Here is a 12,484-nt window from a genome sequence, read left to right as displayed (position 1 = left end):
TTTATTTTTAAATGCTATTTAAATAATTGATATACATGTCACATATTAAAATTTATATTAAAGCAGTTGAAAAATTAAATAATATATTATTAAATATTTTGATAATAATCAAATTTTTTATTTGTATGATTTATAATTCATCCATTTTTAATTATTTTATATTGTGTTTAAATATTGCATTTAAAGAGCTATTTTTTTTCACCAAATTGTTTGCTTCTTAAATTTTGTTTTGCTCAGCTGTGATGTCAGTTTTCAGGTTGGCTATCGCCTACGTTTTTCCTCTCCCATCAACATTTGTCTTCTTTCTTCTTCTTATTCACTACACACGTCTTCTCTCTTTTCAGTTTGCAAATCTATTTTATAGGTATCTTTGTTGTCTTCACAAGTTGTGATGGAGATAATGATACTTGTCCTTCACTAAAACTCTACTGGCCGCTAGTAGTTTTTCTTGGAAAGTGGGTGGCCATTCGTCAACTTCTTAATTTATTTCTGTTTTGAGAGTATTTTAGAATAATAAATGAATTTACATGTCGATTTGGACTCGTATTGTCTTAAGTTTTACATGTTTTTTTGTTTGTTTTTTCATTACTTAATAAGTCTTCAGTCTTAAAAGTTTTTATAAGCTCTTGTAGTACCTTTTTTAGACTTGCTTATGCATGTAATCTTAGTTTTACAAGTGATTTTAGGGATGATTTTGTTGTTGCCCTCTCTAGTTTGATGAATGCTCGATTTTTTTGTCAATTTTTGCTCTTCGCTTTGGACCATCTGTGGTTGATTTACTTATTATATTAAGTGCTTAAAATCACTCCAGATATGTAGTGCTTGAGTTGTGACAAAACCAATTGTCAATGTATTATAATATTCTATCAATGTTGAGGCTCAAACCTTTGTTGTGTTGATGGAACTCGTCATTCACCATCTACGACAAGTGTTTGCTATTATTTTCTATCTGCTCAAATAAATGTATTTAATTTTTGTTTTTAAATGAGTTGTTTATTCCTTTACTAATATTTTCAATTTATTAAATTAAATGTTATTTTCTAAAAATAAAGTATAGAAATTTAATCTCTTAAGTAGAACTCATGTTTTCGATTGGAGAAGTATTGCAGTCTGCCTATACAGATAATTTTTTTTTAAAAAATGAAACGTATATAAAATAAATTAAAACAAACAGAATCTCTCTGCTCAGTGCTCAGATATTAATGAAGCTTTGGATCTCGCTTCCCCAAAGATATTGTTTGGTAAGTATGATGAATTATTTCAGCTTTCAATTTTATATAAAAAAATCATTTTACTCATTTCTTTACTTTAATTGTTAAATTTATCTTGTTTCTGAAACCACGTTAATTTTGTTCACATTTAGCAATTCATCAATTTTTAAAAATTAAACATAATTAAAAAATGTATTTTATACCTTTTAATAATTTTAATTTTAAATAAATTTTATTATTGATGTCACATTTTAATATTTTAAATAAATTTTAAAATTTAATTAATTATTAATGTGACATTTCAATATCAATTTATGGATCGATAAAGTTATAGATGCGCATATTTTATAATAATAGTTATAGATGCGGAAAACTTCCTTTTGGTAAACATAAATAGATGAAAATAAATTAGTGAGACTTGAATTGATTAAGTAGATAGAGTAGACAATTATTGATAGATAGAAGTCATATACTAATTTGAAAAGAAGAGACATTGAATATGAATAAAGAGAGAGTATTTTTCAAAGTTTTTTCATGAAAGATTCTCAAATTTAGTAAAAATAAATTAATAAATAAGCCTTAAGTTTATTGGTCCATATAAAATCCTTGAATGTGTGAGTCGGTTGCTTACAATTTAGCTTCACATTTTATATCAATAACGTCAATTGATTTATAACTAGATTTGACATATAAAAAAAGTCAATGGTAATATTAGTTCAAGAAGTAAAAGAATTAAGGAGCAAGCACATTTCATTGGTCAAAATACTATGGAGAAACCATAGAATAGAAGAAAGTGAAAAAACGATGAGACAATAATATTTCTAATTATTTCGAAAAGGCATATAAAAAAAGTCAATGGTAATATTAGCTCAAGAAGTAAAAGAATTAAGGAACAAGCACATTTTATTGGTCAAAATACTATGGAGAAACCATAGAGTAGAAGAAAGTGAAAAAACGATGAGACAATAATATCTCTAATTATTTCGAAAAGGCACATTCTTAAATTTTGAGGATAAAATTTCTTAAAATGAGGAAAATTATAAATTCTCGAATTTATAAGTGTAATCTCTGGATGAATTTAAGGGCTAGAATAAAATATATATAATTCAAAGTTGAAAAATGACTTGTGGAATAATATGAAATTAAGTAAAGTGGTTGTTAATTTTGTTTTCTATAGTTGGACTGAACGCCTACATGTACTCCCCCATTTTTATTAATATTTTACTAAACCTTAAAATTACAGATAAAATCTTGAATTAGTCTGTTCCGTTTGTTTGCTAGTAAAATATTTTTCGAAAAATGATTTCTGGAAAATGATTTACTTTTCTGGAAATGATTTACTTTTCTGGTGTTAGGATGAATCTGTGTAAAATATTTTCTATTGTTTGGCAGATTTCCTGAAAATATTCTCCGAAAAAGTTGTTTTTACGTATATTAATAAATTTATATTTTAAATTGTTTTTACATATATTGCAATGATTTATTTATAAATAAATAAATCAAATTAAATATATAATAAATTAAAAACAACGAAAGTCAAATAAATTATTTCTAATTGTGTTATAAAAAATAAAACAAGGATTGAATAATTATAAATTAGCTTCCAAACTACAATTAATATTAGAAATTAATAATATTATCCAAATGCATAATTAGTAGTACACCACATGATAATAACAATATTATCCAAGTGCATAACTAATATTACACCACATTAAAAGTATCAATATCTTCAACCTTGAGAAAATTTTTGAAGCCAAATTTTTCTATGCTTCTTACTTTTAACTAAAAAAACTTTGGCCTCAGATTCACGACTCACTAGATAATCAAACACAGAACATAGGAAGTCATCATCAAATCCTTTTACCTCCATCGACATCACTTCTTCGTAAAGATGTGGTGTTTTATCCGCAGTAAATTGTTCCAAAGCATTAGCAATCTTGCCAAGTTGTTCACCCGCAAATTTAATTTGTTCATCAACGACACTTTCTTGAGCATTTTTTCTTTTACGTTTGGATGTGCCAGATGAAGATACTGTTGTTCTTACCTCTTCAGTCTCTTCATTGTCGCAATCTATAGGCATTAAGTTTTGGTTACCATCATCCAAATTTATGTCAACAAATGTTCTGGCAAAACTCCCTATTGTCATATCTTTGCCAACAACCAAAACCATTTCATCATAATGATCAATGCTTTTATTCAAAAATGGTTCATACTTCTTGTGTGCCTGTTGGATATTATACACAATTAGAATAACAAGTAAAAAACAATTGAAATATACTTAACATATATATGCATATATTACCATCACTGCTGCATCATATGTCGCTCTATCACATGTGATCATTTTTATGTTATCATCCCATCCAAAACCACTTTCACCCCGAATTGTACATATAACCTGCCATTGATTTTTTACAGTCCTAAAATGATTTTCCACATGCTTCGCATCACATTGGACTTGAAATCTTTCAGAAATAGCTTCGACAACTCGATTAATAGAAACTGCTTTGAAAGTGTTAGAAGGCTTATTTCCTTTCTGGGCATCCTTTGCTTGAATTTCAAGAAAAAGATGTTTTATTGGTTTTGTCCACCTGAATTGCTTGGAGGTCCTTTCTTTGTTGCCTTACCCATTCTACATTAATAATTTTCATTGTCAATCATTTCAATATCCAATGAGGTTAAACATAATAAATTCAATATCTAACAAATTTAAGACATGATAATTTCAAAATCCAACAAACTAAAATTTCAATATCATTATCCAACCAACATTAACAAAAATAAAATAAAATTTTAATACTAAAACATACATAACATAGAAACAATAGCCCTAAGTCCTAAACCTACCTAATATTTCTAGCCATATAATCAGTCTACATAGTTTGTGCAATTTCATCTCTCTTAGCAGACCATTCTCTTGCTTTTTCTCTTTCTTCTCACTCCATAAGAGTTGGTATTATCAAATCAGATTCAGGCTCCTCGTATAATCCTTGATTAAGTAAATCACTAGGATCAACTCCCATTATATGATTATGAATGATACAACAAGCCAAAAATATATCTACTTGAGTTTGAAAACTCCAAAATGGTTCAGCATCTAATATACGAAAAAGTTTATTCAAAATTCCAAAAACACGTTCAATAGTGATTCGCAATGATGAATGACGAAGATTAAAGAGTTCCTTTGTATTTTCAGGCCCCTGAGCACTAAACTCTTTTAAATGATATCGGACACCACGATATGGGGTAATATATCCATTTCAGATGCCATATCCAGCATCAGCAAGATAAAATTTACCTACAATTTTATAAAACATAATTATTACTAATAAATTACGAGCTTACGAAAAATATTTGGTATTTAATGATTTATAATTCTTACCTTCCGGAATTCTTAATCCTCTTGGGCATGAAAGTGCATCACTTAAAATACGAGAATCATGTGCACTACCTTCCCAACCAGCTAGAACATAGGAAAATTTCAAATCAAATGTAATGGTAGCCAATACATTTTGTGTCGTCCCCCTTTACGGCTACGAAATCTTCCTTGAATGCTAAGTGGAACAGATGCACGAACATGAGTTCCATCTAATGCTCCAATACAATCTTTAAAATAAGGATAAAACCTTGGATTGTTTCTAATTTCATTAGGAGTTGACTCATCAGGTAATCTAATAACTAGCTTATACAATTTCAAAATAGCTCTCAATACAACCCTAAAGTAACAGTGAATTATCTCAATTGATCTATAAAATCTAGATCCAATCGCTCGAAACCTTACATTATGACCAATTATATGTAAAAATATAACTACTTGCTCCCTAATATTCACCGATTTAGTTGATTGTAACAAATTATACTAAGAATATCACACAAATTAAAAAAGGCTATCGGTCTCATCCTTATCACATCAATACAATGCTGGTCACCACTATATAAAATACTATTAATATAATTTTCTCTTTCATAATCTTGATTCACACGAGGGTGAGAAGCAATTTCCTTCCTAGTTTTTAATTTTTTAATCCAGAGAGCCCCAAAAGCTAAAACTGAAGCTACGACTCTGACAATTGCATTTTGATCTTGATTACGATCCATCTACACAAAATAATGCCACACAAATATTTGATCACTACAAAAAAGATGCAAACTTTTCATAATATCACATATATGACTAAAGTTACCATGACTAAAGTGCATACATACATATATGAAAGTTTCTCAAACAATGACTAAAGTTACCATGACTAAAGGGAATGGAGTTAAGTAACCAACCCCAACTTAAATAATAATAAAAAGGCATAATTGAAGACATATTCATAACAAACTATAGCACCCAATAGAACAAAATTAATTAAGCCATTTTAAAATTTAAAATTTATTTTTAAAAATCATAAACAAAATTTATTAAAAAATGTTATAGAAAATTTAGAATTATAAAAAAATTATAAAAGGTTCCTCATGAGTATATGAACTAGTAAAAGATTGGAGCTTGTAATACTTTAGTGCCTTTGCTGTTATTGTTTTTCTCATATTGGCAAAGAAAGAATTAAGACATATGGTTCCTTTGATGTGTGGAGATTTTATTGTATTTTTTAATAGAAAGAGTTAAAGCATCTTGAGCATTTTAAGAAAGGCTAAAATGCTAAAAAGGGCCCTTGTTTTTTTCTAAATATCCTACATAAGCCTTTATCATATATTGTATTCGATTAAGCTCTTAAAGTACTTTGTCTAATCAATCCCTTAAATTATTCTCTGTTTCTAGTTAAGCTCATAAAGTACCATATTTTTGAATTAATCCCTTATTCTTCCAACAGTTTTTAGTGCTTTTTCTACAAAAAAAAAGGGTAATTAAACAAAAATAATATTAATAGCTCAATTCGGTGCAATAGAAGATAAGTGTTTATTTGAAAATGTATAGGAATATTTTCGGTGTTCTAGCCTTTGAGAAACTTGGTTCTTGTAATAAAATATTTACTGTTATTGGGAAGTAAGCCTGTCAGGTTTTTATAGAATTAACTGTTAATTAGCTCTTATTTCAATTTGTATCACTTTTGGGTAGCAATTTCAATGGTCTTCTGTGCTGCTGCTACAGTCTTCACCCTTCTAAAGTTATGTGGTAATTTATTTACTCAACTAACTATAATACAATTTGAGCAGTTGCAAAGTAGGCATATTCTTCTTCTCTACAAAGGCTTTATATTGTAGTTCTTGATCCAATAGTAACATTTTGTTGTTTCTGGTTTATTAATACTTCTTTAACTTGATTGCCAAAAGAAAAAGAACCCCAAGTCAACATAGAGCAGCTTGAAAATGAAATCTTTAATAGAAACACACACAAACTTTACTAAAATATTATAAAACGCAGCAAGAGCATATAAAAAATGAACCAAAACCTCATCTGAATCTCCACTTTTAGCTAAACTTGGGGTATTTTGTTAACATTAGTAATTATTACTATCATAGTACTTGGGGTATTTTCTTCATTTTAATTTTAGTTGAGCTCAACTTTAAGAAAATAGTTGGGTGAATTGAATACAAAAATATAGAAAATTGAAACATTAGATTAACTTTTTGTTAGTTCAGAAAAGAAAAAAGAAGAAGAAATAATAGAAAAAGTCGAATCTCAAGCATCAAATGATCAAATCTAGTAATTACTCTTACATCAATGGATTAAATGAATTTGAAACCACAAATCACGTTGTATATTTTAAACCAAAAAAGTTCAGTAAAAAACATCAACTTATCTCAAGAATCATCCTAAAAAAAGATGCAACTAAAACATTATAAAACCACGTCAAATATGCAAGCTAATTATTCAAGAATTCCTCTACTAGTCTATACAATCAAGAGGCTCTACTAGTCCTAGCTGCTCAAGTAACCAAAGTTACTAGTTTGTACTTGTTGGCAATGGTTCCTACTCCTACTCCTATAATTTAAAGGGCCAAAGGGAGTCTACATCTCCGAATGAAGCTCAAGGTTACTTTATTCGAACTTAGCACAGTTGCAGCTGCTTAAATCACACCACAAAGAAAATAAACAAAAACATATCTACCATATATATATATATAAACAAAAACATACTGCTTAAAAACACCATAGCCAGAAATAAATGGCCTTAAACAGCTTAACTAAAACTCAAAATTTATCCAAATAGTATAAAGATTGAGAGCAGATCAATCAAAAATGAAAAATTACAAACATTTTAGAGACAAAACTAATGGGATTCTTGAAATTTGTACACTTTGAAACATAAAACTCCATCAAAAGAAAAATTTAATCTTTTAGCACAAAACTGGGAATTAATTGGGTATTAAGCAATGGAGAAAGTTGCAAACTTTTATGCATAGAATAAAATAACATCAAAAAATTGTACATCTACTGAGATCTGTGACAAAATGCAAATTGCAGGAACTGGCTTGGCTTCTTTTAAGCCAAAGGGAAATTGCAACCATCGAATCATGAGGGTGAAGGGAGGTCGAGTTTGTTAGGAAGCCAAAACAAAACATTGCTTCAATTATGGTGTCTATGTTGGTTATTTGAGATTTCATAAATTGATATTCATGTTTTTGCTTTTTGTTAACACTATCAACCTTGTCTGGCTGTCCAATCATTGTAAACAAAGGCCAGTTGGACAGTCAAAGTCCTAGTATAACATAATATCAATGTTTGATGTTGCATTTTAGCAACGAAGGTTGAAAGCAGTAATAGCACAAGTATAATTTTAGAAGAAAAATGAATATGGAACTCCATTCCTTGTGCCTATCAAATAAAAAAAAAACCATGTCTAATTACCAAAAAGAACATAATAATCTCAATTATCTAAAACTATATTATTCGGGCTAAAGTGTGAGTGCCAAGTGCCAACATGGATATGATTAATTTTCTAAGTTTTAACATATATTTGGAGAACCATAAGTTCATAACCAATACCCTTTCCGAATATTTGGGATGCAAATGATGGACAGGGGTACTCAGGAAAATAACGAGTTAGAGAAACATTGATCTAAAATGCCATATCCACACAAACAATTACAAATCCTAATCTAAGGCAGTCTTACTGTTTTATTAGAATTGAAAAGAATTACTCGCCGCTTCTTATGAAATGATTTTGTTTTAGTATAACACAATATCAATGTTTGATGTTGTATTTTAGCAACAAAGGTTGAAAGCAGTAATAGCACAAGTATAATTTCACAATTACAGAAGCACATGCAAAACCCTGAATCGATAGAATTTACCCAAACCCAGAAAAAAATTAAAAATAAAGAAACAAAGAAAGGCATAAAATTTCAAACATAAAATCGGTAAAAATATGGACAAGTAAAGAACAAGAAGAAAAAAAAGAGCTTTATGCTATACCTTAGCCAATACCCAACGAAGAAGAACGAGATTTGCCTGAGAAAGAGAGAAAGAGAAGAAATGAAATAGCAGCCTGAGAAGAGAACTTATACAATGGAGTAGAAGATGGAGAACAAAAGAAGGAAAATGAATGAAGAAGGGAAGAAGAAGACTTTTACCTGGATGGAGGAAGAATCGGAAAATGTCTTACGGAAATGAAATCCGTAAGACATTTTCCCAAAAACTTAAAGCATTTTATCCGTGTCTTGAAAAATATTTTCCAAATGGAAAATGTTTTTAGTCAAACAAACACTAGAAAAGCAGGAAAACATTTTCTGGAAAATGTTTTCCTGCAAACAAACGGAGCCTAAATTGCTAAAGAATTCCACATTGAAATTTTGGAGTATTATTTCTCTTTCTTCGTTTTCTGTTAGAATAATTTTGCTTATTATTGACTTGAATAAATGTATTAAATTTATAGTGGTTTAATGTGTAATATTATATTTTTAAAATTTATATTTGAAATATTAAAATTATATGTATTTATTTATATATACAATTGAATTAAAATTAATATTTTATGTATACAATTGAACCATAATTAAAGTTTTATGTGTATCATTACACTAAATTAAAGTTACGTATGAAATTATTAAAATTTATGTAGTTTTGTTATATAAGTGTGTGTTTGTTTGATATGATATGGAAGGAAAACATGACAATGTAATGTTTGAATTATTTTAAATAGTGGTATATTGATGGCACATTATGAGTAAATAGCTTATTTGTAATGATAGTGGAAGGTAAGCCTAGTTAAACTTAAATTATATTTTCATGTCCTAAAGCCTTAAACACAGTGTCTACATTATCTACATTGATGGTTTAAACTTTAAATCTGGGTAAATTTGGGCATTTGTTTGAAATGAATTAAAAATAGTAATTAATTGTGAAATAAATGCTGGTTACATATATTAAAAATATTCATGTTAAAAGTTAATTACGTCGTTGGTATTAGTATTGTTATTGGTGTAAGAGGACGTGGGTTCGAGTGCACTAAAACACATTATCCTTCTATTTAAGGGTTATGGGTAGTTCTAGCATTGTATCAACAAAAACATATATGATAAGAACCTATAATGATATTAATGTTAAAAAAATCAAGTTAATTATGCCAATGAATAAATAACGTATGTAATAACTAAAACTTACTTATTTGTTGTCCTACTATTTTTGTGAGACTTATACTTACAAAAGCATACATTTCATTATTTATTGTTACATTCTAAATATGTGATTTTCTGCATTCTTATCAAATAATAATTTATTTCTATAAATTATGATAATATATTTGATAACTTCAAATTAGAGTATTAGGTAAAATCATTTATTGATATTTTGAAATAATCAATTCTCTCGCATCTCTCATTTTGTTATTATAGGCATAAATTATATTATACATAATTTGGGTCCTATTGTCTAGGACTATATAATTTATGGTAGAAAATTCGTGATGGTATTTCTTTCCTATATTTCAAATACTTTGTCCAGTATTTAATAAGATATTGAATGTTTTTTTAATGGTTTTAATATCTGCGGGATTATTAACAGTACTGTTTTTGGAAAATGTTAATAAATTTCAAAATCTATTTCGTCGTCCAATAGCGACAATCGTTTTTTTTATTGGTACTGTTGTAATCCTTTGGTTGGGTATTAGAGCAACATTACCGATTGATAAATCCCTAACTTTAGGTCTTTTTTAATTTGAATGAATTAAAAATATATATCATGATGTGTGTACCTAGGGAGTAGTCACTTCAAAGTCAAAGTGAATTCTCCGTAGATACATTTATTCAATTCTGGCCCGAATCTATGGATTGTGCTGAATGTTCAAAATCCATTGGATTAAAAATTTTGGTAAATCAATTTCAAAATTCTTTTTCTATTTCTTTTCTAGAATGTCCAATATTTGTTTTACATCTTCTATGCAAAAGTGTTCAATTTTCGTAAGGTATTCTCGACCGTTATTCAAAAGGTCCAATAATGTATGTATATTGGACTTTTTGAGACAATTATAGATCTTGAGAGGCAATTCTGATTAGTCAATAAGAATATATTTCAATGCTATTTCTTTTTTCCTTTTTTGTTAGTTTAACTAATCTATAATGAAACGGAAAAAAATGTAAAGTAACATCATGTTGATTGTTTTCTAAATGTAAGTTTTCTTCTTTCGCATGTAGAAAATGAATAAATCAATCAATCAAATTGTGAGAAGCTTCATAAAGTGCTTTTTTCGGAGTTAAACTTCCATTTGTCCATACTTCTAGAAAAAGTATCTCCTGTTTTTCATTATCATTCCCATAACAATGAATACTATGATTCACATTTCGACAGGCATGAATACATCATCTATAGGATAACTTCCGTCGTAAAAGTTCTTTGGTGTTCTTATATCGTATCATCTATTTCTCTCGATTTGTAATCTAATACACAAATCAATTAGTTCGTTTAGGCGGGCTATATGCTATGCATTATCAACGATTTCCATGGAAGGTGGTAAGATGATGTCTTGAGCAGTTACATATTTGGGACCCTTGGCACAAATAAAGGCGTTACGAGTTCCATACAAATTCCCTTTCAATACAATTTCTTTTAAATTCGTTAAAATTTTATGGATTGATTCTTGAATACCTACTATGGTAGAATATTTGTGTGGTATTTTCCAAGAAAGCGTGCTGAAGTACATGATTCTCCTGTTTATGGGTTAGGAAAGGGCTATGAGTAATTTTAGGCATAATGTCAAAAAGAAAAAAATATAATTAAAAACCTATAAAATTTCTGACAAACATTTTTGGTTTCCTTCCAAAAAAAAATTCACAACTATCCTTTCCTATTATAAATATTTTGGTAATTTTTTTTTGTAAGTTTTTCATCAAAATTCAACAAAAAGGTAATGATTTAATGATGGTTTTATTCCAAATTTGGTACCTAAATTTGACATTTTTTTTTGTAATATTATACTTGTGTTCTTTTTAGTCTAATTTGGCACTTACGTTTGACAAATATTTTAGTATTCAAGGGTAACAATATTAATTTTTAGTGTTTAATTGAATTTTAGGGTTGTTTCGATGAAAATTCACAATTATAATTAACTTTCATCGAATCAACTTTAAAACGTAAATTAAATCAAATTTATTGGACTATATTTGACAAATCAAATGCAAAATTAAACAAATTCAAATTAAAACTATATTTATTCAATTAACATAATCATTAAAAATTCAAATATAATAATATTAGCAATTAACTTTTCCCGAATCAACCTTAAAACTTGAATTAAACATTAAAAAGTCAAACCATTATATTTAAATACTAAAATATATAACTTTAATCAAATATAAATATTAAATTGAAAAAAAAATATAAATACTGTATTAAAAAATATATAAAATTTAGATCCCCGATGATTTATTAAAGATAGATGGAAAAGTAGAAACAAGTTGAAAAGCAAAAAGAGGTTGAATATTGACAAATTCCTACCACTCAATGGTCAGACCAAACATTCCATTAAGGCATTATCCATTTTTAATTTTAATTATGTGATTCATGATTTATTTATAATTTACCATCACATCTAGTTTTTACTTTTATATTGTAATTCATGATTTATTTTATAGGTAATATGATATACGATTTTGATTAGTGCAATTATAGGTGTAAAATTTTAATTTTAATTTAATTATACCATAAAAATACTTTTTATAAATAAACAAGTTTTTTTGTTAAAAAATATTACTCAAAAATCCTTAGTTCATCGAATCAAGATAAAATGTTTAAATATTAAATATTTTATATTACATTAATTTTGTAAAATTATATAAAATATATTATAAAATATTATAAATTTAAATATATTTAATTAAAATAAAATA

At 27.7% G+C, this 12,484-nt stretch overlaps 1 protein-coding gene across 1 annotated transcript; it reads right to left on the bottom strand.

Annotated features, from left to right (window-relative positions):
- Positions 1-2,811: 2,811 nt before the first annotated feature.
- LOC128285213 (uncharacterized) lies at positions 2,812-8,775 on the bottom strand. Its single transcript, XM_053022608.1, has 3 exons — positions 8,577-8,775; positions 3,517-3,846; positions 2,812-3,438 (listed from the first exon to the last, which is right to left on the bottom strand). The coding sequence occupies exons 2-3, from the start codon at positions 3,556-3,558 to the stop codon at positions 2,944-2,946; spliced, it is 537 nt and encodes a 178-aa protein (XP_052878568.1). The 5' UTR covers positions 3,559-3,846; positions 8,577-8,775; the 3' UTR covers positions 2,812-2,943.
- Positions 8,776-12,484: the final 3,709 nt, after the last annotated feature.

Source organism: Gossypium arboreum, chromosome 12, assembly GCF_025698485.1.
Source record: "Gossypium arboreum isolate Shixiya-1 chromosome 12, ASM2569848v2, whole genome shotgun sequence".
Classification (NCBI taxonomy): Eukaryota; Viridiplantae; Streptophyta; class Magnoliopsida; order Malvales; family Malvaceae; genus Gossypium; species Gossypium arboreum.
The sequence above is the reverse complement of the archived record's forward strand: the minus strand, read 5'-3'. Positions and strand labels throughout refer to the sequence as shown.

Coding starts and splice junctions, on each gene's coding strand:
- LOC128285213 (XM_053022608.1), bottom strand. CDS start 3,558: ATGATCACATGTGATAGAGCGACATATGATGCAGCAGTGATG. Junction 3,439..3,516: donor CATATGATGCAGCAGTGATG/GTAATATATGCA, acceptor AATATCCAACAG/GCACACAAGAAGTATGAACC.